The sequence below is a fragment of the Pteropus medius genome, unplaced genomic scaffold (genome assembly GCF_902729225.1).
Source record: "Pteropus medius unplaced genomic scaffold, Ma_sr-lr_union100, whole genome shotgun sequence".
Classification (NCBI taxonomy): domain Eukaryota; kingdom Metazoa; phylum Chordata; class Mammalia; order Chiroptera; family Pteropodidae; genus Pteropus; species Pteropus medius.
This window is the reverse complement of record NW_024350922.1, coordinates 1,586,938-1,613,937: the sequence shown is the minus strand read 5'-3', so window position 1 is coordinate 1,613,937 and position 27,000 is coordinate 1,586,938. Positions and strand designations below refer to the sequence as shown.

The window sequence follows — 27,000 nt, the reverse complement described above, 5'->3', positions numbered from 1 at the left end:
GCCAATCCGCTCCCGCCACAGCGGGCGCGACCCCGCCCCTTAAAGGCGCAGGCCGCCCAGCCCGCGAGCCCACGCCCCCTGCACGGCCGCGGCCCCGCTCGGCCTCCAGGGGGCAGAGCCGGTGGGCGGGCGAGTGCCCGGGCCCGCCCCGCTCGGCTGCCCGAAGCTGAAGCGTGGCAGGGGCCGGGCCGGGGAAGCGGAGGAGGCGGGTCTCCATAGAAACCCCCGCCTGTTTCCGGCCGGGCTGTGCGAGGTTAGGGGCTGCTGCGGGGGCCAATCTCCGCCAGCTCGCCTTTTCCCGGCGGCCTCTGCGGCGCGGCGGGTGTTGTACACAATCATCATGGCGGCGGCCGGGGCCCCGGATGGTGAGTATGCGGGCTGGCGGGGTGGTGGGCGCCCGGCTCCGGCCCGGGGAAGCGGGCGCCGCGGGGGTGCGGCCTGGCCCCGGGGGCGGGGCGGGGGAGGCTGTGGCCCGGCTCGGGAGCGGGGCTCCGGCGGCGCCCGGGCGGAGTCCGGCCCGAGGCCAGGCCCGCGGCGAGCGCCCACCCCCTGACCCTCCCCCCGCAGGCATGGAGGAGCCTGGCATGGACACGGAGGCCGAGACCGTGGCGGCCGAGGCGCCCGCGCGGCCCCTCAACTGCGTGGAGGCGGAAGCCGCGGCGGGGGTGGCGGCCGAGGACCCCTGCGCCGCGCGAGGCAGCCTGCAGCCGGCCCCGGCCCAGCCCCCTGGCGACCCCGCCGGCCAGGCCTCGGTCAGCAACGGCGAGGACGCGGGCGGCGGCGCGGGCCGGGAGCTGGTGGACCTGAAGATCATCTGGAACAAGACCAAGCACGACGTGAAGTTCCCGCTGGACAGCACAGGCTCCGAGCTGAAGCAGAAGATTCACTCGATCACAGGTACTGCCCGCTGCACTGCCAGCCACAGCCCGCAGGCCCCCCGCGCCTGCCGGCTCCTGGCGCTCGCACTGTGCGGGGCCCCGCGCCGGCCGCTCCCCTTGCGGCAGCCCTCCGAAGTGGGTCCTAGGGTGCCCATCATTCAGCGAGCAGAATGAGACCCAAGATCACCGAGCGGGGATTGAGGCTGGAGTCTGACTCGTAGGCCCAAGCGGTTAATCAGTGCTGCCCAAGCATCTCTGATAAAAACTACCGTGGGCACTCGATGGACTAACAGCCCCCAGGTCCTTCTTTCTGGAGATTTTGATTCAGTGGGTCTGGAATGTGGCCGGGATTTTATTTTCAGCAAATGTGTCAGATAATTCTCATAGAGGAATTTAGGGAAAACTGCTTTTGACCGTCATGTTGGCCCCTGCACAGATGCTCGTGTCCCTTAATTTTCATTTATAGTACTTTGCTCTGTGAAGCGATTTTTTTTGGCGTGTTTCCTTGCAGCTTATAAACTCCATAAAAACAGGGATTTGGTTTTTAATGGTTTCTGTATCCTTAAGGTCTGTGGACTTAAGGTTTCAGCAATTGGAAGCTTGAGGAACAACTTGGAATGAACGTCGGCTAATGTTTGTTAAGTAGTTATTGAATACCCAGCATTGAGCTGCACTCTCTGTCCTATCTCTTAATCTTTAAAATAAGTTCTTACAGGAGGAACTAGTGTGATCACCGTTCAGAGTTCTGGAAACTGAGGCCGAGTCAGGTTGGGAATTGCCTGGGCGCATAAACAAAAGTGGGCGAGCAGTATTCATTTCGGGGTCCGTTTGCCAAAGGGCTCTGAGCCAGGTACGGCCTTCGTTCCTTCTCACTGTCTGCTGCCTTTTCCCAAGGTCTCCCGCCGGCCATGCAGAAGGTCATGTATAAGGGACTCGTCCCTGAGGAGAAGACGTTGAGGGAAATCAGAGTGACCAGCGGAGCCAAGATCATGGTGGTTGGCTCCACGATAAATGATGTCTTAGCAGTGAACACGCCCAAAGACGCCGCGCAGCAGGACGCGAAGGCCGAGGAGAACAAGAAGGAGCCACTGTGCAGACAGAAGGTGAGTCCGCACGCGGCCGTCAGGCCCAAGACGCTGCGGGCTTGGTCCTGCGGAGCCTTGGCCTTGTGTGTCCTCCCTCCCTAGAATAAGCTCCTTTTCGGACAGGGCCCATGATGGAAATTTATGGCAGCAGTTGGGTGCGGCTGGCTGTTGAGTGGAGGTGACAACTACCTGAGATTTGCAGCTTTGTCTCATCTGGCGGGTCAGTGTGTCTCAAGTCTATCTACTTTAGGATAAGGCCTTTGCGAAGGCAGCTGCAGAGTCAGACTCACGTCGCTCCCGCGTTTCCTGCCGTGGAAAAGCGCCATCGCTAGAATTAACTCCACGTCATGTCAGTGCTCACGTTTGTTTTTCGGCACGTGGCTTCCCCCAAGTCCACAAGCCCGCTTCTGGAGCGGCGCGGCAATGAGTGGCTTTCGGGGTTCCTCTAAAACGGGCCGTTTCAGGAAGCCGAGCGAAGCTGACTGGGAAGGACCGCGCTGGTCCATGAAGCACGGGCCTGATTTTTCTCTCCGTGTTGCTCACTTCGGGTGCAGCGGGTGGGGCCTTGCCTTGTGCTCATCGGAGCCGTTAAAATTCTTTTTGTGCTTAGGACAGGTGAGAGGATGTCACTGTCAAAGGAACCGTCACTTGTGATCTTGTCATTTAGCAGATCCCACTCATTGTTGGGGGGCCTGCTGGCACTCTTAGTGGGTCAGCTGGAACAGCACTGGTTTTAGTGACCACAGGCACAAAGGCACGTGACCAGCAGTGAGAAGGACAGAGTTTTCCGTCATCGGCCCACAACTCTTTCCATCTGCTTCCAAAACCCCTAAAGAGTCTAAAACCCCATTTGCTTTTAGAAACATGGCAGCAAAACCTGACTCGGATTAGTGTGAATGTTCACGTTTTTTCCCTTAAAATGGTGACGTGTTGGGTGACAGGGTGCTTCCCCAGACCCGGATGTGACATGACGTATTTAAAACTTTATCACATTTATAAAGCCACCAAAACTTCTGGGCTTTACAGAAGCTCAAAATATCTGTCATAGGGTTTCAGCTAAGGGATTGTAAAACTATGTTAATACCCAAAAGGTGTTTATTTGGACACTTCGACTCCAAACACGGGGTCATAAAGCTTGTAACCAGATGAGTTCATGTCCATTTCCTGGTCTTCCTCTGCCGTGTGCACGAAAGCGTCAAATATGTGGAGGCAGCCGCGAGAGAGCGTGCCGCTGGCCACACCCCGGAGCACACACGCTTCTAAGTACAGGTTTTGAGTGACCGATGGTAGCTCGACAGGTTTAGCACTGCCCCCCACAGTGCAGGGAGGGCCCTTCACAAGGAACTTTTGAGGCGTGAGTCACATCAAGCTTCCGATTCCCGCGCTGCGTCCCACTGATACCCGGGAAGGGGCGTAGCCTCAGGAGAGACGCCTCTTGTCCTGGCTTTTCCTCAGCTGTTCAGGGACCAGGGGCTGGTGTCCGTGGTGACCCTTTGCTAGCAGTGTGGCACCGTTGAGTTTATTCCTTCCAGAGGGTTTCTGCTGTGCCACTGAGGGTTTGAGCTGGCTCATGGCCACCTGGTGCTTAAACGCGATTAAATTTTTGCTCTCCACCAGCTGATTGTCCCACAGTCCTAGGTTTGTCAGGTAGTGATTGTACCCGTAAAGGTGCAGGCGGAGCAAAACAGGACTCAGGCATTCGGGCCAGTCAGGAGCTGCTTCAGGGGCCGCGGGTCTAGTGAGAACCCATGATGAGCTGCTTATGGGAGGGGAGGGGAGGGGTCAACAGCCTGCAGCATGATCGGCGTTTCTCTGGGAATGTGGTCCCTCCGGCTTTCTCGTTAGCCAGGGTTGAGGGCGGGGCCGGTCTCCGTCCATTGAAGAAACGCCCCTCTAGACAGTCAGGCTCCCACCAGCATCATTAGAGGCTCCTTCGGGACTTTAAGTTGACAGAAGTGGCTGTCGTCTGTACCTGTGTGAGCAGCACCCTTCGTGGCGGTCTTAGCTTGATGTTCGATTCTCTCGGTGGCGATGTAGGGGACGGGGTGGTAGAGCTGATTCGCGTCAGCCGGGACACCGTTTGCTCTAGACCTTTGGCATCGAATGTGGTAGCCACATGCGGCTGGTTAAAATTCAGTAAAATGAAGGTCTCAGTCCTCGGTCACACTAGCCCCCTTTCCAGTGCTTAACTGCCATGTGTGGCTCACGGCTGCTGTCTCGGGTGGCACGCCCACCGTCACAGACACGTCCGCGGGGCAGCGCTGCTCTGGCATAGAAGGACCCGTCCATCACCTGTAGATAGGAAAAGTTTTTGACCCCGAAAATCGAGGCTTTCTTCGTCCTCTTTTTCAGAGGTAGTAACGTGACGAAAATGCAGGCCTCTGTTTCATTTACTGATCCCTTCCGACTTGTGTTACAGCAACACAGGAAAGTGCTGGATAAAGGGAAACCGGAAGACGTGATGCCCTCTGTGAAGGGGGCCCAGGTGAGCCACCGCGCGCATCCCGCGAGAGTTGCCGAGGTCCCTGTGCTCCCGTCCTCGCAGCCTGTGTCCGGTCCTTGTCCTTTTCCTGTGCCACCTCGTTTCTGTTCCCTCCATCCCGTAACACACTCCTGTGCCTCCAGGAGCGCCTGCCAACAGTGCCCCTGTCCGGCATGTACAATAAGTCCGGAGGAAAAGTGAGGCTCACCTTCAAGCTCGAGCAAGACCAGCTGTGGATCGGCACTAAAGGTACGCGGCCCCGCCTCTCGCGGCGCCCGGTCTCGGGCGCGACTCTGCTCCTTGTCTTGGGACGTCTCCACTCCGCTCTGTCTGCACCCGGCCTCTGATTCTGCTCTAGGTGCTCGCCTCCTGTGCGGACCCTCTCCCTCATCTTTCCCCGTCTGTGTCAGGGCCATCCGTCACAGACTGGCACCCGAAACCAGAGATCCCAGATGTGTGGTCTGGGGGGCAGGTCTGGTCCACAGGTAGAGGATTTTGTGGCTTTATAGTCTATAAAAATCGGGAGATTTTATTTGATCTGATGTTTTTGGCTTCTCTTGAAAAAAAATCAAAAGTCGTAGCCGTCTTGGACCTGCATCCCTAGTACTGGTGTCAGCTGCTGCTGCGTCGCACTTTCAAATGGGCCAGGCTAGTTCCTGCTGTCCCATTCATCTAGCACATAGCCAGGGTCCTTCGGGTGGCACCTGCCTGGCCACTGTAGGTCAGTTTGCCCCGTGCTCTTTTCCGGTACTGGGGCCCTGCCCTCCGCGCATGTGCACAGCGGGTCCAGCTCACTGTTCGCGGGAAGCGTGTCCTCTCTCACCCTTCCCCAGGTGGTTCAGAGTTCTGTCCGTCACACTCTGGAACTGCCTGTGTTTCTTCACCATTCTGTTCTGCCACTTATGACTCCTGGCGCCTCTGTCCATGGCCACGCCACCCAGAACGCGCCCGATCCTATCTGATCTCGGAAGCTAAGCAGGGTCGGGCCTGGTCGGTCCTTGGATGGGAGACCACCTAGGAAGACCAGGTGCTGTAGGCGTAAAAAGTAAAAAATAAGGGATAGTAAGCTGACAAGGTCCTTGCAATCTGTGAGGTCCACCAAGGGTTGTCTCGCCTAAAAAAGAAAAACCAGTCCTGGTGTCCTTGTGCTCGTCCGTGGCGGAAGCCACCCGGCCCCCTGCCCCGTCCCGCCCCGCTTTCATCCGGTTTTCTCACTGACCGCCGTGCTCGGGAACCTTCGGTGCTCAGGCCAGGTCCCGGTGCTGCTCCGCGGGCTCCGGTGTCGTCAGTGGCCCGTTGGACTCGCCCCAGCTCCCGGCAGCACTGGCCCTGTCGCCCACGCGTCACGGCTGCATCGCCGCCCGGACGCCGTGCGTCTTTGCTCACGTGCGCTGCCTCCTCCCACTCCGCTCCTGCGGCCCACGCGCTCGTCCCCCTCTGAAGCCTTCCCTGACTTGTCCCTGCTTCTGTCGAGGGAGTGCCTGTGTATGCCCTGGAGCACTCGTCACTCTCTGAGTTGTCTGTCCCCGTGAGATTCTTGGAGGGGACCAGGCATGCCCAGCTCACCTGCTTCTGGCCAGCACTGCGGGTGTTCAGCGTGTGAGCTGAACGCTAAAGAGAAGTTCAGGGGACCCTGGCCTCGGGGGTCAGCTGGTTTCAGGGCCAGGCCGTTAGTGTGATTCTGCTTCAGATGGCACCAAAGTCTTATGATAACCAGGCCGGGGTGATGGAGGGTAAGATTTTCATCATCTAAAATGCGGAAAAGTTCTCGTTTTCAATCCTACCGTGGTCCTTAAAACGAACGAAGACCGAAACGGCAGAGACGCTCGAGCTTTCTGACGGTTGCATGACGACCTGCCACGTTCTTTGCGCCACGTTGGACTCTTAACTGCGTGGGCAGTGAATTTCGCGGACTTCCAGGGCTCCCCGCTCTCCTGGGGCCGCCGGCCCGTGTCCCAGGTCGCTGTCCTCCGCCGAGCCGCTCCGTCGTCCCCTGCCCAGTGCTCCCTCAGCTCTTCCCTTGGTGTCGGCAGGTGGTTGGGCTTAGTCCCATCGCGGCCTCGCTGAGGCCCTGCCTCTCCAGAGACTGTCGCTTCGGCAGCCCAGTGGAAGGCAGTGGCCGAGGCTGACAGAGACACCGATGGCCTGGCGGGTAGGTGCAGCCGGGCGGTCTCGAGAACCAAGTCTGAGGCCCGTTGGTTCCTCAGAAGTCTTTTTGTTAGGGACCAGTTTAGGGGACACGCCATGACTACAGGGTAAATGAGAACCTCCTGCCCCGGCTGGAGGAGGGTTCTAGAAGAATCCTAGTGTGTTGGGTGTCACCGTGAGACCCTCTCACTGACCAGCATGGGCGTGAAGTCTCAGGGCTGGTCTTACCCCACCCAGAGCCCCGCTCCACGTGCCTTGGGCACCCCCTCGCCTGCCTGGGGGGCCTGTCACCCGGCTGTTGGAGGACAGCTTGTTCTCATCCTTCTGCCGGCGAGACGCCATGTGGAGTGGCTACCCCACCAACAGGCTGGCCTGCTCTTCCAAGGTGCTTTACTGAGTGACTCCGGGGGCTCCTGCTTGGCGTAAACTCTGTGGCACCTTGTGTGGGCGGCAGGACTTGGCCTCGGGCCCCACAGAGGACAGCTCCAGGAGGGACGCATGGCGGGGAAGTCGCATCTCCTCTGGCCCATCGTCCCTCAGCAGTGTGTGTCCGTGACTGTTAAATGCTTTGCATTTTCAGGAGAAGCCAGAAACTCATATTTTTGTGTGAAACGTCTGGATGTTTCCAGACGGCTGGTATTTTAAGATGTTTCTTCATAACAGTGCTTGCTGGACAGGTCCTGCCTGTGGTCACTGGTTTACAGCCACTGAAAGTCGAAACCAGATGAGTATCTGCAGGTCTCATCCCCATTTTTGAGACTGAGGCCCACGGGACAGAAACGAAACGTCTCGAGTCACTACCTAGACTAGAACCCTGGTCTCTGAATTCCTGGTCTGTTTTATCAAGTTATCTGGGTTAAGATTTTGCCGTTTCCAGACTTCTCTGCAAAGTTTTTAACGTTTGTTTGTTTGAACTTGGTTTGTATTTGCTGAGAACCTCTCCTGTCCCTGAGGCATCTGGTGCTTCTAGGTGGTGGCTCCCTGCAGCATAGGTGTCCTGCTGTCTCCTGCTGTCGCCCTGTCTTGCCGCCCCCATGCACTCCCAGCAGCCCCTCTCCCTCGCTGCCACCCCGCCCGCCACCTGCCACCCTTAAACTTGCAGCATGTTTTCTGGCCCCGGAAGAGCTTACAAACGCTTCATGAGAACTTAGAGTGTGTGGAGGGGTGGGGGCCGGGGAGGGAGGGGCGCGTGCACAAGATCGGGAGAGGCCACTTGCAGACCCCCAGGGGCACGCTGCTGCCTCTTTGTTCCTCGTCCCCCTCACTGTCCCAGGCACCAGGGACCTTCGCCAGTGCTGGCTTGGGCAGTAGGGATGTAGTGGGGTGGCTTGGACATCTGTTATTTGTCAGCTTCTGAAACAACCAGGAAGGAGACAGCTCTGTTCTCAGACCTTTACTGCGCCATTGCCACGTCCCATCCCCATGAGGGCTCGGGGGACCACTGGGTCCACGGGGACAGCAGGCGGGCTTTGAATAACGAGTGTCATCCCTCTCGACTTAGAGCGGACGGAGAAGCTGCCCATGGGCTCCATCAAGAACGTGGTCAGCGAGCCCATCGAGGGACACGAGGACTACCACATGATGGTGAGTGCCGAGCAGGGGGCTCGCGGTGCCGAGGCACGGGCTGGACACCCTCGTGTCCTCGTCCACGCAGAACGTGGTCGGGGGGCGAGCCCCGGTCTGTCGAGCCTGCCTTCCCGCAGCTTAAGGGCTGTCAGACCTCCGCCTCCCTCCCCTTTGTAACGTCCTGTTCTTAGACCAGGAAAATAAATATGAAGAGGAGGAACGGCTTGTGGGTTTCTTTTTAACTTCTGTCTCGCGTAGAGCAGCTCCCACGAGCCCGGGCGTGTGGGGCGCCAGGCGCTGCCCCTGAGTCCCTGTCGCCCTCCCCGGCCGCACCGTCACGTGGCCAGGACCCCACGGGGTCTGTCTCGGAGCTCGTGCCCCGAGGCGGAAGGCAGGAGGCAGTGCCCAGGCCGCAGAGCGAGGGCGCCTCAGTGACATGGGCAGCTCGGGCCCGCCCTCCCGCCTCCCAGGGCACTTTAAAAATGAAGTTTAGGCGCCCACACCCCGAAGCCGCTGTGACAGGGCGAGGCGCCTGTCTGCCGTTCTCCGTCTGAGGGGCAGCTCTCCAGCGTCCAGCCAGCAGGGCTGCAGCTGCGTCAGCACGGTCCTTGTCCCCGGGGACCGGGGTTGCCAAGTCCGCGGCAGAGGCGGTGCAGGGGCCTGGCGTTAGGGCAGTCCTCCCGGACGCGTGGCGGATCCCCAAGCTCCGGGGAAGCCGTCCCGCCCCCCGGCCTGTCGGTGTCTCCCGCTCAGGTGGGGGCACTGGAGCACGGCCTGGTCGGGACGCAGAGCTGGGCGAGCCCCTGGGAGTGGGGTCAACAGGTTTCGGGCCCTCCAGCGGCCCTGCCACCTCGTCTCTGTCTCAAGGACGCAGGTGGATAGCTTTGGCTGCTCAGCTGTTTTGTTTTTGCTTTTAAGAGTTGGGCGTTAATCTTTTCGGCCGGGGCCCATCACTGCCCTTCGAAACACTCGTCCTCCGGGTCCAGCCCTCTGGGGTTTGCAGCCCTGGTTTTCAGGCAGCCAGGCCCGTGCCCACACAGCTGGGGGCCACTTGGAGCCCTGGTGAGGGGCCGGTGCGGCGGGGGCTCGCCGCGGGTCCAGTTCACGTGCTCGTTTCTTTCCTGAGTCACTGGCAGCGGGCGGCTCTGCTCGCCCCTCTTCTCCGAATGCCATTCAGCACCTTCGCCGCGTCTGGGGACAGAGGAGCTCTCTGCCCTCTCCAGACGCCAGCCCACCAGCTGGACTGGTGTGCCAGAGTCACCCTGGGGGTGGCCACGCTCTGTCGTTTTCAGAGAAGTCTTGAAGAAGACAGGAAAGAACAGAGACGCCTGGCAAACCCACACGTTCATCACCGAGAAATGACCCTTGCAAATATTTTGTAACTTGTTTTAAATCTTTAAGTAAAGGAAAATTTTCCAACGCTGAATACGTCCCCATTGCCTCCCCCTCCTCCACTGCCAGCACCCTGACTTGTCACGCGGGCCTTCCCGTCTCTGCTTTGGTGGTCACGCACACCCCGCCCCCGATTCAGTCTTGGTGCGTGTTTTGTCAGTTTCCTAAGTGGTGTCATGGTTTGTATCCTCCACGTCTTGCCTTTTTTTTTTGGTTTGTCTGTAATTACCATAGATCCAGTTCACGCCTTTTAAAAGTGACCCAGAATTCCCACGAATTGGCCGTGTCGCTTTTAATTTTGCGTTTGCTCGCTGGTGGGCATGACGGCTGTTTCCAGGTTTTCACCATTCCCGACGGTTTCACCCGCTTCCTTGGGCGTGTGTGACCATCATCTAGGGCAGCGGTTCCCGAACTGGTGTCCGGGTCAGCGGCATTAGAGCCCCCGGGACCTCGGTAGGGGCGCAGACCCTCAGGCCCCAGCCCAGAAGCTCAGGGTGGAGCCAGCCATCCGCCCCGACGCCCCCGGTTCGGGAGCTGTTGCGCTAGGGTTGGCCGCACGTCCCGGCCCCTTCTCGTGGTTCTGCTGTCACTGACGAGAATGCCCCCCACGTGTCTCAGCCTCCCCCGTGTGTGTTGTCTGCCACCCAGTCTCCCAGCCTCTGAAGTGTCGCTTGGTTTTCCTCTTTCCCTTCCAGGCGTTTCAGTTGGGTCCCACGGAAGCCTCTTACTACTGGGTGTACTGGGTTCCAACTCAATATGTGGACGCAATCAAAGACACTGTGCTGGGGAAGTGGCAGTATTTTTGAAAGCACTTTCACCTCTGGCCCAGGAGACTGACCCAAAGGGAAGGACATTGCCGGGAGAGGCCTGCAGCATCCCTGGATTTCAGAGTTCTGGAACTTTGTTCAAAAAAACAGTCTATATCCAATCTAAGGTGATGTGGTGACTGAAGCCAGAGGTGATGTACTTTCACCGTTAGCTTAATTTTAACTTAAACCACCGGTTCCCTTTCTTGCAGTCAGCTTCATATCATTTTTAAGTCAGTACGGGGGGAATCAATAAATCTGAATTCCGAACGTGTGTGGAATACTCTTAACGTGTGTCCGAGAGTAGGCCTGCCAGTATGTTTAGAAAGGAATGATCAAAAGCTTTCTGGGTTTTTTTTTTTAAGTGATTTCAACTGAAATATTTTCATAAATCTTTGGTTGCAAACATCTGGACTGTGTTGTGATGAATTGGGGCGTTTTTCCTATAAAATTGTATGCAAAATGGGGGGGGTTAGGAAGCCATATTTTTCTGTCCATCGATTCCAGTTTCTTTCCCTTCTTTATTTTCTCACTTCCTCGATTTGAACTTTTGTTTTGAAAACCCAAAGATGTCGGTTCCTCTTTTTGTACCTCATCGTCGCTGCCTCTCCCGGCCTCCCGCCGGCCACGCTGCTGCTGGCGAACGCGTGGTGGGGAGGAGGCGTGCCGCGTCTCGGTCGGGGAGCTGTCACGCTTGCCGGGGTGTCTGTCGAGCAGCAGCCTGCCTCGCAGTGACTCCTGTCTAAACGCCCCGCCCTTTGGGCACGACCTCGGGAGCGCGGCTGCTGCGGGCTGTGTGTCCGCAGCCTCTGCCGTTGGCCTTGACGCCCAGACTGGCTCGGGGCTGCTGGGGCCGTGCTGGTCTAGGGCAGTGACCGGCCAGCAGGGGCCTCTCGGGTGGGGTGGGGTCAGGGGGAGGATGGCTTACACCGCCATAGAGCCGCAGCCCAGACCCTTTAACTTTGCAAGTGTCAAGAAATTCGTACGCCGTCCAGTGAGTGTTTCGATTACGCTTCTCCGTGTGGTCCCTCTGCTCGTGCGTCGTGTTCAAGTGTCCTTCGTCCCAGCTTCAGAGGTGCTGCCTTTCTCCCAAGGGGACATGTCACCGCGCGGGCGGGCCGAGGCAGCTAAGCGTGGCGATGGCGGAAACGCCTTGTGACCAGCGCACCTGCCCTGGGCTTGGCGCCCCTGCTCACACACGCTCGTGAGCTCCCCTGTCCCCTCGCAGCGGGGTCGCCTCTGCCACGAACGAGCGTCCCTTGGTGAGTGGCCTCCTTGTGCAGTTGGCTGTTTCTCCGCGGCCGTGTTTGCGGCCTCCCTCTCTGGTGGCAGGCCCGCGTGGTGAGCTTGGCGAGAGGTTTCCAGCCTGCGTCCCGGTTTCTAGGTGTTCCCTTCGTTCTGTGACACGTTTGAGCATGCGTTCGCCTCAGGTGACTGTCCCCGTGAGCCAGTTCGTGATGACAGTGACAGTGTGCCCTCCCCTCCGAGCTGCCCTTCAGGAGTTCAGCCGTGCAGACAGGCTCATGCTTCCGGTGTAGTCAGTGCCAGCTGATGCGGCCCGCGGGGACATCTGGTCCAGCCATTGGGGCAGAAGCACATCTCTGGGGCGCAGCCCCCCGGAAGCTGTGAGAAAGCAGCGGCCGCCGGCCTGCAGCTCTGTGGAGGGGGCTGGTCTCCTGCCCGGCCAGGCCTGAAGGGAGACGGCCACGTGGCCAGCATGGCGTTCTCTTAGCTTGGCCAGCGTCATTGTCCTGGATACTTGTCCTGGCGATGCTGCTCGCCGAGGCCCTTCCCGCCCTGTCTGTGTGGCTGCCCGCGCCCTGTGACGTCCCTTCTCCCAGTGACTGTGTGTGTCCTATCGTCTCCCCGCTCCCCAGGGGCCAAACCGCTTCTCACTCAGGCTGGTGCCATTTCGAGACAGGACCAAAGCCTGTGTGAGTTTTTTTTTTAAGTAAAATGGTGCTTCTTTCCTTACTTCGAGATGCTACGTATAAAGAGCAGTATCTCGGGACAGAGCCTGCAGAGCCCCGTTGCCCAGGGCACCCCAGTCCGTGGGACCACCCTGAGTGCTGGCTCCTGACCCAGGCTACGTGGGGACCTGGCAAGAGGCCCTCGGAGGACGGAGGCGGGTGGCCTCTGATGTAGACCGTGTCTGGGTCCCAGCGGTGTTAGCTCTTGTCACCCGGTCCTGCGTGCGGTCTCTTCCGGAACATACCAGGTCTGTTGCAGGTTGGAGTGCGTGCGCCCTGTTGTGGTGGCATCCTGGGACTGTCTCTCAGCATGGTTCCTGTGCAGCCTTCAGCGTCAGGGCTGGTTCTTGCTCAGGGCCCGGGGTGGCCCTGGGCGGAGGCCCCGCGGTAGGCAGAGGAGCTGGCAGGGCCGCAGGGCACGCGGCGGGGAGGATGCTGGGGCCGGGTCTCTGCTCATGGGCCTCACGCCCCTGCCAGAGGCCACATGGCGGAGAAGTCCGCCCGCGGCCATTCCCGCTGTCATGTCAGCCTGACAGCGAGCGAGGAGCGGCATTGGGCCTGTGGGTGGCGGCCGCTTGAGGAGGGTCAGCCGGGCGCAGGCGCACTCTGCTCTCCCCAGCTGCTTGTCCTTATGAGGGCCAGAGCGCAGCCTCGGGGCTGAGAAGCCGCCTCGTTTCCGCGTGGGGGGGCCCATGCCCCCCACTGCAGTGTCCGGCCCCCTTTCTTTGTAGGGGCAGAGGCGGGAAGGGACGGCCGCAGTGGGCCTCTAGTGTGCCAGGGGCGGCCTGTTTCCCCTCCCCCCGTCTGCCGGGGGACGCCTTCTCTCGCCCCTCGCCTCTGTTCCTGCCTGTTGTCTGGGGAAAGAATGGTCCCTCTGTCTTAAGGGTTCGTGACAGTCACCCTCAGCTAGGACTGGTGCCTGTCTCCTTAGCGGGGCCTGGTGGCCTTTCTGAAGGCACAGGTGGCCGGGCACCTCCTGGAAGTGCAGATGTCCGGCCCATGCACCTGCCAGGCTGCTCAGAGCCTGTATGTATCCCTTAGAGCTCTGCAGAGCTAGCCTGAGCCACCGCCACCGTGCATGAAGGCCCGTGTCCCCTTGGGCCGCGCTCTGTCCGGGTGCGTGTGGAAGCAGATGCCGTTGGGGAGGCGAACACGTGCAGTCCGTTTGATCTGTGCTGCTGGACTGTTTCCAAGTGTGACCTTGACCAGCTGTCTTATTGTTTGTCCTGTAAGATTAGTCTGTCAATTAAAGTTTGATAATGAATTGTGTCTCCTTTTCCTTCTGTTTCTTCTTGCGCCTGATTTGGGCTGGGGATGGACCGATACTGACCGGAGCCATTTTTCTGCCAGCTGAGGTCCCTCAGCATGGTTCCTGTGCAGCCATTTTGCTGTCCTGTTTACTTGGCTTTGAGTGTATCCCGCGAAAAACACTTGGTTCAGGGGTTTGGGTTCCTCCCTCAGTCATGGCCCAGGCCCGCTCCTGTCAGGATGGCCCTCCTCCACCTGCTCTGGCCTCCCATCCTCGTGCCTCGTGTGACGACACCCAGCCATTTAGCTTCAGAGGACACGTTCGCTCACACGCTGCACTGGAGCTCAAGCTCTAAGCCACGAGCCACAGAGACCCCGGAGGGAGGGGAGACCCAGTGCCAGGTGGAAAGAGCAGAGCCCTGGGCACGGAGACGTGCTTGTAGCTTGTCACTTCCAGTTGGGCCCAGCGCCACTCCCGCGGGCCCTGGTCCCCTGTGCATGGCGAGCCTTCCTGCAGGGTCTGGGTTGCCCACCCCTTCCTGCCCTTCTGGAGCCTCCTGACCCTACGGCTGGGCTCCCAGCTCAAGGGTCTGACTGACACGGAGAGGGTTGGGGTGGGGGACGGGCGACGGCCACACTTGCAGTATACAGGGCGTGTCTGGCTGTGGTCCCAGCTGTCAGCGGCTGCTCCAGGCGCCTTTGCCCCTCAGTGCATAGGGCGGACAGTGACATGTGACATAACCCTCAGCCTGAAGGTCTTAGCAGAACTTCTGGGGCGGGGGCCGGCGATTTTCTGCTGTGGGTAATAGCCCTTTCCGCAGTAGGGACCCCGTGACCCAGTCATCAGAGCAAGAAGCAACGAATTCTGCTTTTGCCGGAGGCGGTGTGTCCAGCCCATTGCGTGGGGACAGGAGAGGCCTCCCACCCAGGACCCCTGAGCCACCTCCACCGGGCGCTTCCAGCTGGGACTAACCCTAGCTCTCCCTGCTTTGTCGTGGCTGTGTGTGTTCTGGGCCTTGTTGGCCTCTGTTCCCGTGCTACGCCTTCCCTGCTGTTCACCCATTTTATAATTTCCAAGTTTCTGGCTCGTTTTCGCCCCTCCCCCTCACCTCGCGAACACCTCGTCGTTTTCTCTTTTCTGTGCTGGAAAATTTTCGAACCTACAGAAAGTTGGAGCAGGCCACAGTGACCTCACCCCTCCACCTGGGCTCACTGGTCCTTACGGAGTGGCCATGTCTGCTTCCCCTTCTCTAGCTACGTGCACTGCGGTTTGCCGAAGCATCCAACAGACGTGGGGACGCCATGGCACTTCGCCTCTGGATATTGTGGCGCCCATCGTCCAAGGACACTGTCGATTCAGTACTATCTCCTGACGTACAGACCAAAATACCTCGAGAGCTTTTTCCCAGTCAATAAACCAGATGTTTTGCACCCAGTCTTGTGTTTTTCTGATGCCCCTGACCGGCTGACGGTCTTGGTTTTCCCTCTCACTGGAAGGCGTTTCCCCTTTTTCAATCTTAGTTTTCGTTATGAGCCCGATCTGTCTCTTCCCGTCTTGTCACGAGTGTTCCACATCGTGGGTTCCCCGTGCCCAGCTGCAGCTGTGGTCCTAGAAGGCAGTCCTCTCGGGGCTCACCCAGGTCAGGGCTTATTCCAGGGGCCCATGACGCAGGACTCCTGTTCTCAGTGACAAGCCAGTCCACGTAACTCGGGTGAGTCCCGTCAGCCTCGCCCAGAGCAGGTGCTCCCAGGGGTCTTCGGGCGCCTGACCCTTGGGCTGAATCCCACCCGACTAGTGACCCCAGGGAAAAGGGGTTGATTTTCTTCCCTAAGCATCCCAGGCAAGCACCCGGGGCTCTCGTTGGCTCGTCACCCCTGCCCTCCACACGGACACGATACTCACGGCCACACGTGCCAGCTGACTTCCATCCAGTGAGGCGGGGGCTTGCAGGCGAACACCCCAGACTAGGTGACAACAGCTCTGCCAGACTGCCTAGCAGGGCTGGCCTCTTGCTACATGCCAGGTAAATTCCACTTGGAAAGGACCGCCTGTGGGCCCCAGCCTCGGTGAGGCATGGGGACCTCCTCCGGGTGCCCTGTCCACGAGGACCTTGCTGCAAGCGCCCCGCCTTCAGCCCGTGACATCCGCGCCTTCACCGAGTCACGCACGTGCCGGGCACCGGGTCAGACTATCTGCATTATGCTGTCAGCACCCTGCCACGTCCCTCGTCACCCCCACTTTACTCATCAGAGAAGTGACAGCCAGGTCAGGCCTGTCATCAATGGACGGAGGCATAAGGAGCCTGCTGGGGTGGGCGTCCTCAGCGGGACAAGCCCTTAAGACTCCCTTCAGCCCGGCTCAACGCCCCCTGCCGGCGAGTTCTCTCCCCGATCGGGGAGATGTCCTAGGCCTGTCCCCTTCTCATTGTGCCATTTTTTTCCGACTGTCCGCCCAGTACCCCTGCATTCCCCTGGTGGGCTCTGGCTGCAGCCTCCACCTTTATCCCCTCTGTCCGTCTGCACAGCCACCGGCAACTGGGCACAAACCCATCTGACCCTCCATCTCCCGTGCAGAAAACTGTCGCCCCCACTGCCAAAAACCAGACTGAGGTCCCAGCCACGTCTGGAACCCCAGGGCCACCCGCCCACGCCCTCCCTTCCTGGGACGCCTTTCCCATCCACCACACAGCACGGCACGTGTTAGACCCCGCCTCCCACAGGCCCCGGCCGCTGCCGTCAAGCAGGTCGTTTTGTGGCGGGCTCAGATGTGCCCCGGGGAGGCCTGCCACGGCGCTGCGGGGAAGGGGTGGGGCTGACGCTGCTGACGCCTGACGGGGGCACGCCCTGCCAAGCTGACCTTCCCGGAGTGTTCTGTCCTCTAAAACTATTAAATACTATTAATCTGGAAAGAACCTTAGGACAGGGTTGAAAAAGTAACCCGTGTGGTGGTGTCATGAAGCATCTGAGAAGCCATAAAATGATGGAGGAAAAAGGTTTATCATTCCTTACATGGAAGGCGATGGGGGAAAAACTTAATTCAAGTCCACTGTTGGCAGAGTCACTCACTTCTGATCCACGAGACTGCCCGGGACAGAGCTTTAAAAACATTATGCAAAGTCAATAGAAAAAGCACTTTACAGACATCGCTGAAAACTAAAGACTGAGAAGTGTTGATTTTATAGATTTATTTTTAAAGGGAAAAAACATAGACAGTTTAGATACAAGTCTACACAGAACCAGCCCAGCCTTGTCAGCGCCGCCACCAACCGCGTCACCACTGCCAGACCCGCGCCCCTCTCCTCCGCGTCTTCTCCCGCGACAAAAGGATCTGGCAAAGACACAGTGAGGTCAGCCTTCTCCGCAGCTACTGACTCTCGGGGGCGCTCTCCGAGGTGCTGCACCCAGAGAAACCAGTTACGGGCGCTGTTGCATTTCAAGCCTTTCCTCGTGGTTGTCCCAGAGCCTAAATCCCAGCAGCTAATCCTCCCTGACAGGCCTCTTTCCCATCAAGCACTGTCATTAAGTGACTGATCTATACACGACTGCGTTTCTACCTTCACAAAAGCCCCAGGTAGGTTGTATCTTCATCCCCATCTTACAGGTGAGGAGGCTGACGCTCACAGAGGCCAGGTGGCCTGCCCGAGGTCGCTAGGCTTGCGGAACGCGGCGGAGCTGGGACAGGTAAGCAAGTGTCTGACTCCAGAGTCTGTCCTCCTGCCCCTGCAGCCTGAGTGAGCACTAGGCCGTCCCACCTGACTGGACAGCAGCTGGGCTGGCCTTGGGATGACAGCGGAGACGAGTCTCTGCTGCGGGATTGCCTGCTCAGTATTTTCCACAAGACAGCTTTATGAGGGGTCTGTCCAGGCCTGAACCACTCTGAGCCCCTCCTGAGAACAAAGGTCACTAAGGCTGGCCCCCTCCGAGGGCCACGCTGTCAAGCATCCCCACTTTCCATTTCTTCCCAAGTCTTACTTTGCTAAAGAACCCTAGAGAGACTGATCCTATGGGGGAATGTCGTTCTGCAATCAAATTACTTACCTGATCCTTTATTCGTACACATCTTTCTTATCTGCAATGTAATCTACAATTTCCTGTGGACACATCAACTTCTCCGCATCTATGTCAGGAATTTCAAATCCTAGAAAGTAAAATTTTAAACAGTACTTGAGTACAGAAACAGCAGATCCTTCAGACTCGAAAGCACCCAACCTCTGTAACAACCCCGAAGCCCATCTAGCTGCGAGCCAGTTACGCCCTGGACAACATGTGTATCGTGCTGGATAGACATCTGGTTCCTTTAACATGTAGTTCACATAACAGAAAACTCACCCATTTAAGCTGTACTCGTGGTTTTTGGTACATTCACAAGGTGGTGCAACCATCACCATAAACCCCGTTCCCACCCCTCCCCTAACAGATCCACCCCCCTAGATAGCATACCGTGAGGGATTTTAACTCGGAACGGCTCTGTAGGATGACACATTCACCCAAAAAAATGAGCTGTGGAGCCTTGAAAGGTCCCATTTGTACAACTAACTGTGCCAAACGTGGATGACTGGGAGCGTGCGTAGGACGCTGCAGGTAACCAAGGCCCGTGTGTGCGTGTGTGTGTGTGCAGGGCTGCTGTTCACGTATCCGATGCGGATCCCAGCTCACTCCAGCATCCCTTTCACGCCAGTCCCCCTGAACCAGGAGCACACTGCAGCCCCGGGGCTCTGCGTGCCTTACCGAACTCGTCCTCCATGGCCATGATAATCTCCACTTGGTCCAAGCTGTCTAAGCCCAGGTCCTTCAGGAAATGCGAGTTTACTGAGAGCTGCAAGAAAGGGCAGCAAACACAAGATTCCGTGAGCCTTCGCTCCCAGGGTGACCTAATCGTTGCCTAGAGCGACAAGCAGGGGAGCCAGAACATCACCCACACAGGTTCTTGGTGTGCCCTGTGTGGCAACTTACTAACCTTGGTTTGAAGTGGTTAACAACGTGTAAAAACCTAGTGATGGATTTCACGTTACACATTTTACTGAGATCTCTGCTCACTGCTCTGAATGGCACTGGAGTTTGGTCTTTCTTGCTGCCTTATTAACAAGACGCCACACCCCAGAGGCGACGGCCCTCTCCCTCACGAATGGCAGATAGTGTTTATTCCCGCATTGCCTCTAATCTGTCGGAAACCCACGTCAAGACCAGCGATCACGGGGGTGCAGGGAACAGCATGGTGACTATCCTGTGTTGCACGTTTCAGAATCGCTGAGACAGTGGGTCTTAAAAGTCCTCATCACGAGGAAAAAATCTGTAACTGTGCATGGAGCTGGGTGTGAACTAGGCTTATTGTGATCGATTCACAATATACGGAAGTATCGAATCCCCGTGTTGCACACCCGAACTTAATGCATGTCAATTACCCCTCAAAAAACAAACCAAAAACCCACACGGCAGCGTCGGTCATTAAATAAGGAGCTCACGTGCCAGCAGAGAACGGCGTGAGCTCTACGCTCGCAGGGCGGGCTGCAGAGCGTCCGCGCGGGCCGTGCCACCACTTGATTAAAGGGCGGGGGCACATGGCCCGGCGCACGGTGCTCGTGGTGCACGTGTGGGCACGTCCTTGCGTCTGCACCGCCTAGCCGGAAGGCACAGGACGCTGGCTCCACTGGCCGCCTCCCAGCGGGGCCTGGGCGGCTGGCACAGGGAGACTGCTGAACGTCTGGTGGGACCCTCTTAACTCCGTACCGGTGATCAGATGCTCGTTTAAAGAACGTTCAGACGGCGCCCAGTACCTTCTCCGGGTCGATCTTGTCATAGAGCTTCAGGACGTAAAGGACCCGGTCCTTGATGCCCTCCAAGGTGAGCGGGGGAGCGTCACTGTACAGGCGGCACGGCTGTGTGACTCGGCCTGGGACCTGTGGCACGGACAGGGGGACAGGCGGTGAGCATGGAATGGAGAGGACACTGCCCGGGGCCATCTTCCACACAGCTTTCAGGGCCCCAGAGAAGCCACCTCATCTGACTGGAACTGTGGCCACCAGGCTCCCGGGTCGCAGTGCTGGGCGTCTCGGAAGCCACAGCAGTCCGGCAGCATGGACGCCTCCTCCCCTCCGAGTCCTCTGTGCGGGACCCAGGGAGACTCGAGTCGTTCAGGGCCCGCATCTGCTCGTGGCACCTGCGGCAGCCCCGCCAGCTCACGGCCAGCCTGGAGAGGGCTGTCATGCAAACCGGGGGCCGCGCGCAGAGGGCCACGCGCTGGAGGGGCCTGACTGGCCCCCTCAGATGCCAGCCAGAGGGGAAGATGATGGGGCTGGCCGTCATCCTGGTCCAGTCTGTCCCCGCTAGGCCTGCCTCACTGCCCCTAGCCAGAGCTCTGCCATGATGGGGACCATCTCGAATCTCTCGCCTGATGTTCAGCTGGGTCTCGGGTCCCGATGGTCCCTTCCAGGGTGGCAAGAGCTCCATTCCCAGGTCAGTGCTTGATGCCAGGGACAGCAGAGTGCAGAGCAAGAGGGAACGGTGGCGGTCACGGTTCTGCTCCTGCAAGTCCCTGGCCTGGACGGGCCCGGCCACCTTCTGCAGTGCGGCTCACCTGCCGTCGCAGTTCTGAGCACATTTCCCACAGGAAGGTTTTGCTTGTTGGGCTCAGGTCCCTGAGACTCAGAGGCCCGTGGGCATCGCAAAGAGAACACTGCCCAGGGCTCACGGAGTTCTGAGCGGGGCCGGGCACACGCTCCACTATCTATGGTTGCTGGCCCCTTTCCTGTCGGGGACAGTGCGGGCCAAGGAGACCTCCGCACTGGGAAAGCCAGGCCCCTTACCAAGGGCTGGAGGTTCCAAGCCACACATGAAGTGAGGTGGCAGGGAGGACCAGAGGGCAGAGGTGGGGGAGGCGCCCTGGGCGCCCAGGGCCCGTGCTGCGGGGCAGGCGGCTGTGCGCAGAGCCCCAGGGGAGGCCCGGCCCAGCTACCCATGTGGCCCATGACACTGCCCTGACGGCCTGGAGGCCAGGGGGACGCTGAGCAATCACAGGAGGGGGCTCCACCCGACTGCTGCGGGCTGGCACGAGCTCAGATGGGAACAAGGCTACTGCTGATGCCCGGCTCTGGCGCGCTCACTGGCCCTCCTGTGCCTCCGTCTGCGCACCTGTCACTGGGGCATAAACGGCTAGCTGGCAGGTTGGCTGCGGGAGGCTCAGGAGCAAGGGCTGAGACCGCGGCCTGGCACGCCCACAGGCCTAGGGGCCACCCCGCACGGTTGGAGGGTGATGCCTGCCACGTGGAGGCTCTGGGCAGTGCAGCCCGAAGCGCCTGGTCCTGCTCTCCCACCCCAGCCTCGCGGCCCCTCCAGACACCACCTCTGTCACCTCTGACCCGCGCTATCCCCCGTTTCCCTGGAGGGAACAGGTGGAGCGGTACCTGGAGGGCTTCTTGCCTCCTGCCTCCTGTCCTGGCCTGAGAAAGACACGGTCGTCCAGCTGCGTCAGCTGGTCTTCCCCAGGGTCTGCACTTAACCACATGTGACAAACCGTCCCTACAGGCAGGCCCCAGGAGGCGCTGTTACAGGGAGGCTGAAGCCTCCGGGTGAGTGGAGACGCCCCGAGCCAGACTCTGCCCCCGGGGCCTGCCTTCTCCCCATGCCCATGTGACTGCAGGGTGCCCAGGGGCACCAAAGGGGAGGCTTTAAAGGCCCCTGCAAGCTGCCCTGGATGCCACTCGGAATGAGCCGCTCGCCTGCCCCCGGCCTCTACCCCTCCTGCGCCACCTGGGGCCCTGGCCGGACGCTCGGGCCCCCGCCTCGCTGCTGCGCTCACCGCAGTGTTCACCCAGCCAGCAGCCCGCCGCCCGGGAGGCCAGGTTTCACTCCCCACGGGCCTTGTTCAAGGCCCACGCCCTGCGGCCTAGGCAGAGAACGTCCACACCCCTTCACAGCGCGCCTGCTGCAGCCCCCAGCAGCCCCCAGCTCCCAAAACTGCGGCCTGCAAGTCCCTGCTCATGGGGGCCAGGTGAGCCCCTCCTGCTTCTGCACAGCACACACACCTGACCTCTCGTGTGGCAATGTCTCGCTTTCACTGATGTGACCGTCTCGGCAGCCCGGAGCCTTACCTGTGTGCCAGGCACCGTGCTACAGGCTGGGACCGCAAGGATAAGGCAGGCCCTGTCCCCTCAGAGAAGCCACAGTCAAACAGAACAGTCCGGCCCCAACATGTTGTTTCGACTGTGATAAGAACGGAGCAGAACCACGACCAAGGTGTTTATGGGCTGCGTCGGGGACATGCGTCGGCATGCCGCCCTGGAGAAGCAGGGAAGGAAGAGGCACCGGACTTGGGCTCAGCCAGGAAGACAGCGACAGATCTTTCAAGGGAGGGACAGGCTGAGAAAGGAAAGGGGGCATGAAGCACAGTGTGTCTGCGTGGGGAGGAGTGAGCTGGCGTCGCCGGGGGTCTAAGGGCAGGTGGTGCTCGGCGGGGCTCTGAGGCCTCAGAGCGAGACGAGGTCTGTCTCACTGGGGGATGGCGTGGACCAACACAGCCCGAGCCCATCGCTGTTGTGCGTGTCACCTGGTTCCAGTACTGAGACAGTCCAGCCCTAGGCGCACGCGTGCCTTGTCTTCATCTGGGCACAGCGTCCCACAGAACTCTCTGGAAATGCTCTTGGTGGTCTGGCCACCAGGCCGTTCAGATTCAGGGCCTGCCTGGGTCAAGTGCAAGACTTCATGCTTACTTTAGACCGCTACTCTTGTTTCTCTTATCTCCTATTTTTATAGTCTTGTTAAATTTTTATACCCAGGAAAACTGCTTTAGCTCCTTCTGGGGGAAAAAACTTAGGCTATAAATGAGCAACTACTTGCTCCGAGGCTGGCACGGCGGATGGACCTGAGGGAATGCGCGGAGTGAGCCGCCGGCGTGAGATGAGCACGGACCCAAGGCGAAGGTTTGGGGTGCCTGGCGTACAGCCAGTGACAGAAACCAGGAGTGAGGACAGCCCAGGGAGTGTGGGGGAGCTCTGCAGCTGAGCCGCGTTTAAGGATTAGGCAGAGCAAGTGCCCACAAAGGTTCAGAGAGAAGGATGACAAGCCCAGGGAAAGCAGTGTGAGAACAGCCTCGGGAAGACGGAGCAGCGGGGAACGAGCTGGCCAGTTTACCGAAACGGCTGCAAAGCACCCAATGAAGACAGCGGCTAAGGTCTCTGCAGCCACCTCTGCATCCCTCAGTAGCCAGCATGAGCCCTGGCACACAGGGTCCAACAGCATCTTTGATTCAGAGGACATACGGTGGTGACACGGGAGCACTGAGTCACAACCACTGTGTAAATCTGAGATGGTTCCGATGCTGTGCGTGCCAATTGGCGGAGGAACATCTTCCAGCAGCTGCCATGCAAGGCACAGTCCAGGGACACGCAGCAGCAGGGTCTTCTGGAAGCCCTTTGTCAGTGAAGGTGCCCGGGCCCCTCCCAGACGCTCTGGGTTGACCCAGGCGATTGCACCATCGGCTCTGAAGAGCGATGCTCTAACAGGGACAGTCACTGCCTCTCAGCTTCATGCTGAAGTCAGAATCAGGAACGAGATGCTCTGTGGCTGTGGTACTTACTGCTCCTTTAACCCTTAATTCCAACGTGACATTTAACCTTTGATTCAGGCAACGGGACAGTGCCCTATAAGTGACTCCACAACGGTGTCAGTTAATCTCAACACCCACTGCACAAAGCAGCACCTGATGACTTATCAGAACCCACACCCAGGCACCCGGGCCCCGCCTCTACAGACTTGGACCGATTCCAACATCTTAGTCAAGGCTGAAACCACAATTACAGCGATGTTTCTGAGTTTGAAAAGGGGTTTCTCAACTTGACTTTGGGAGTCTAACCCACCTTATGACAGCAGCTTTTAATCCTGGTGCACTTCAGGGCCTTGTGGGGACCAGGGCCTCACTCCCCGGGGAGAAAATCAGGACTGGAAGGGCGGGGCACAGGGAGACTCACTTTTCTCTCTCTTGGACTTGAATGTGCACTAGGCTTGAAAATCCCCAGGTGACTTGAATGTGCACCAGGCTTGAAAATCACTGCCCTAAGGGAGAGCTGCAGTCCCTAACAAAAGCTGGGAACGGTGTTTCCTGTCCTTACTTCCTGGAGACCCAGGAACAGGCGAAAGGGAGAAACCCAGGCGAGGGCCGCTCCGGAGAAGGCTGTGGCCCGCGTGGCTTCCTCTCTGCGCCCTGTCACTACGGCTGGCGGCGACCAACTCCGCAAACCTGCCCAGCGCCCCTCGGCGCTGCGCCGGCCGGGTCTGCGCGGAACCGCCTGCACCGCCCACGGCAGCGGCCGGCGCCCCGGCTCCCGGTGCGGGCGGCCCGAGCCCAGGAGGCCCGGCTTGCACGAGGCTTCGGGGAGCGGCAGCGGGCACTCGGACCCAGGGGCGTCTGCGCCCTCGAGGTCGCGCGGCCCCCGCTCAGGGGTCGCCCCGCCCGCGCCGGCGCGGCCCCGCGGCCTGCCACTGCCCCCACCCCGGGCGGGCCCGAGCCCTGACCCCTGTCGAGCCCCAGCAAAGTCACCGCGAGTCACCTGCGCGAGCGCGGAGGCCGGCTGCGGAGCCCCGGGCCTCGTCTGGGTCCCCGCGGGGCACAGGGTGCTGCTGAGCGGCCGGGCTGCGGCCAGCGAGGACACCCGGGGCAGCGACGCGAAGGCCGCGGGCAGGCGGCGGACACAGGCTGAAAGGACACGAGCCGCCATGGCTAGGCCGACCCAGCATGCACTGCGCGCGCCCGTCTGCTCCCGCTCGGCGCGCGGACGGCGCTGCGGCCCGGGCGCTGGCGGCCCCTGGCGGCTCCTGGCGGCACTGCGCCCCGGGCGCGGGAAGGTGGCGGCTGCGGCTGCGGCTGCGGCCACGGCCACGGCCAAAGCCACGCAGGGCTGTCCTTCCCTAGAAACTAGTCATTGACACGAGAGACGAACTTATTTCATCTATGCTGTGAACGTCCTCAAATACGTTTAATAACAAGTGTCGATACTGCGATTCTTCCATGGGTAATACAATTACTTAATAGATCAAAAACTCAGTATAAAATAAGAATGTGAACATGTCTACTTAACTCTATGACTAATACATGTGGGCACTGCGATAAAAACCACATGCATGTTTTAAAACTTAACAATGTATAAAGCATATGACTGACAACAACAGGCTGGGGGTGGGGAAGTGTGTGTGCTAATTCACCTACATTTCTTAGCAGGGAGCCCAAGGATATTTACTGAAATCCAAACATAGAAAACCGACTCCAAACTCTGAGTAATGCCTGGGTGAACCATCCAACAATACCTTCGGTTCTACTTGTTTTCATTTTTGTTAACTTGAAGTAAAGCACAACGCCTTTCTTTTAAAAAAGGGTGCACCCTGTGATCCTCTGCAGTAAAACTGTTTCTGAGTGTTCACTGAACACTCGAGGATCCGCCGTGTGCCAGTTGTCCAGGCTACAGCAGCGAGCCAGCCAGTCTGTTCTCATAGTTTACATTCCAGGGGGAAGAGAGGCAATGGACCAACAAAATGTACTCCGTTCCCCTCCCCCAAAAAAAAAAAACTCCAGGAAGTAGCGATAAACACAATGAAGAACAATAAAGCAGGGAAGGGCACAGGGAGGGAGTACAGGTGTGTCATTTTGGACAGAGTGGTCCCTGAATGAAGGCCTCGCTTAGGAGGTATATTTGATTTCATCGACGAGGAAGGAAGCCACCTCAGGAATCTCCTGCTCTGGGCACCCGGGGGCTTGGGGCAGTGCTGGCTATCGCCGCCAGGCTCCCCGCACCCTGGTTTTATCAGCACCAGGTCACTACCTCAGCGGCTGGAAGAGCGCCTGTGCCACCTATTCAGAGTGGGCAGTGAATATGTGGCCGACTCCATTCTGAGTGGCAGAAAACTGGCATCTAAAATCTAAATGGATCTGGGCTCATAAGATCTGTTTAAGTCCCCAGTGGCATACCAGCCTCTCTGATCATAACTTCCTGGCTACCTTTGGGCCAGAGCCATGGGACAGAGCCATGATGGCAGCATACAGCATTAGCAGGAGGACTCAGGAGGAGCCTGAGTAACCCCCTTCCCCTGATCTATCTGTATTTCTGTGTTCCTTTTTGTTAAACATAATAAATCACCTTTTATTTAAATGACTAGTTTGGGAGAGCCAGTTTTCCCTTCAGCAGAGCAACTGCCGGCCCGCTATGGTCACTGGGATAGAAAATTCAATATTAAGACTGAGATGAGTCCTTAGCAGGTGGGGAAGATTTAAGAGAGGACACTGGTACTTTTTCCAGTGGCCCCATCAAAGGCTGTGCAAGCATAAACACGTCGGCTTCCTGCACACATCACCCCACCAACCCGGCAGCTGTCCCTCCCCACTTCCAGCCCGTTGTCACTATTGACCCTGCCTGTCTCGTTCCCCTGGGACCATGCACCACCATCTTCGCCCTCTCTTTCCTCACATTTGAGTCCATAAACGTGCCAGTTTCTCCTGCACGGGCCTCGTCCACTGGCCTCTGCATCTCTAACACTACCGGTCCTTCTTCCTGTCAGTCAAGCTTCTTGGAAAAATAACCTACACTTTCAGTCTTTAATTCCCCACTTCCTAGTCACCTGCTAATCCACCTGAACCTAGATTCTACTCGACCCCCCACCTCGCAACCACCGAAGCTTGTCATACAGCTCACACCGCTGCATCTTAAATTGTCACGTCCGATAGATATGCCTTTCCGGCCAGTCCTTTCCTGCCTTGCTCATGGCTCTCATCTCTCCCACTCATCATGTAGACACTGGCCCTCAGTGCCTTGGTCCAGGCTTGACTTTAAAAGTACAAGTTTTCAGAACTGGTTCACTCACTGCAGAGGTTTTAATTCCCACCTGCACCTGGCCCCAGTGTCTTCTCCGAGATTCACAGCCCTGTGTCCAGCTGTCTAGTACCACACGACCTGTAAGCACTCAAGTGAGTTCTCTTTCCCGTGTCCCGTTTCTGACACCATCACCCACTAAACCAGACATACGAGACTCCTCCATCCCTCTAATCACGCATCTGCTTCTTCCTCCTCCACCGCCCGCCTGCAGAATAAAGCCCAACGTTGTTATCATGCCCCCCAAGCCCGCCACCTTCCCAGCTTCCCGACTCGCTCCCGCACAGCGTCTCCCGGGGCATCGGGCTGTTTGCGGTGCATCGCACGCCACCCTTTCCGCCTGGACCACCCTCTGCTCCTGCTCTGGCCCACAAAGCGTCTCTGGAGCTCCCTGTGTTGTGCCAGCCGCCCATCCTTTCGGCTCCCACAGCAGCGCCCTGCACATAGTGTTAATCCAAAGCAGAGTTTACCTCATTGCTTTGTACGGTTGTCCTTGTTGCTGTGTCCTCCCGAACAGCAGTGGCCTCACGGCAACCACCTTCACACCCACTACGTCAGGTCTGTGCCCGGCTTT

General features: G+C 58.8%; 2 protein-coding genes and 1 pseudogene across 2 annotated transcripts; 2 read left to right on the top strand and 1 right to left on the bottom strand.

Moving 5' to 3' along the window:
- Window positions 1-203: 203 nt before the first annotated feature.
- On the top strand, window positions 204-10,765 carry UBFD1 (ubiquitin family domain containing 1). The gene is made up of 7 exons (XM_039840219.1): window positions 204-365; window positions 568-897; window positions 1,773-1,981; window positions 4,383-4,448; window positions 4,589-4,694; window positions 8,095-8,177; window positions 10,247-10,765. The coding sequence occupies exons 1-7, from the start codon at window positions 341-343 to the stop codon at window positions 10,355-10,357; spliced, it is 930 nt and encodes a 309-aa protein (XP_039696153.1). The 5' UTR covers window positions 204-340; the 3' UTR covers window positions 10,358-10,765.
- Window positions 5,366-5,484, top strand: LOC120584583 (uncharacterized; annotated as a pseudogene).
- Window positions 10,766-16,745: 5,980 nt separating the features above from the next.
- Window positions 16,746-24,323, bottom strand: NDUFAB1 (NADH:ubiquinone oxidoreductase subunit AB1). Its single transcript, XM_039840220.1, has 5 exons — window positions 24,117-24,323; window positions 19,350-19,472; window positions 18,304-18,391; window positions 17,614-17,713; window positions 16,746-16,903 (listed from the first exon to the last, which is right to left on the bottom strand). The coding sequence occupies exons 1-4, from the start codon at window positions 24,282-24,284 to the stop codon at window positions 17,622-17,624; spliced, it is 471 nt and encodes a 156-aa protein (XP_039696154.1). The 5' UTR covers window positions 24,285-24,323; the 3' UTR covers window positions 16,746-16,903; window positions 17,614-17,621.
- Between the last annotated feature and the right edge of the window lie 2,677 nt (window positions 24,324-27,000).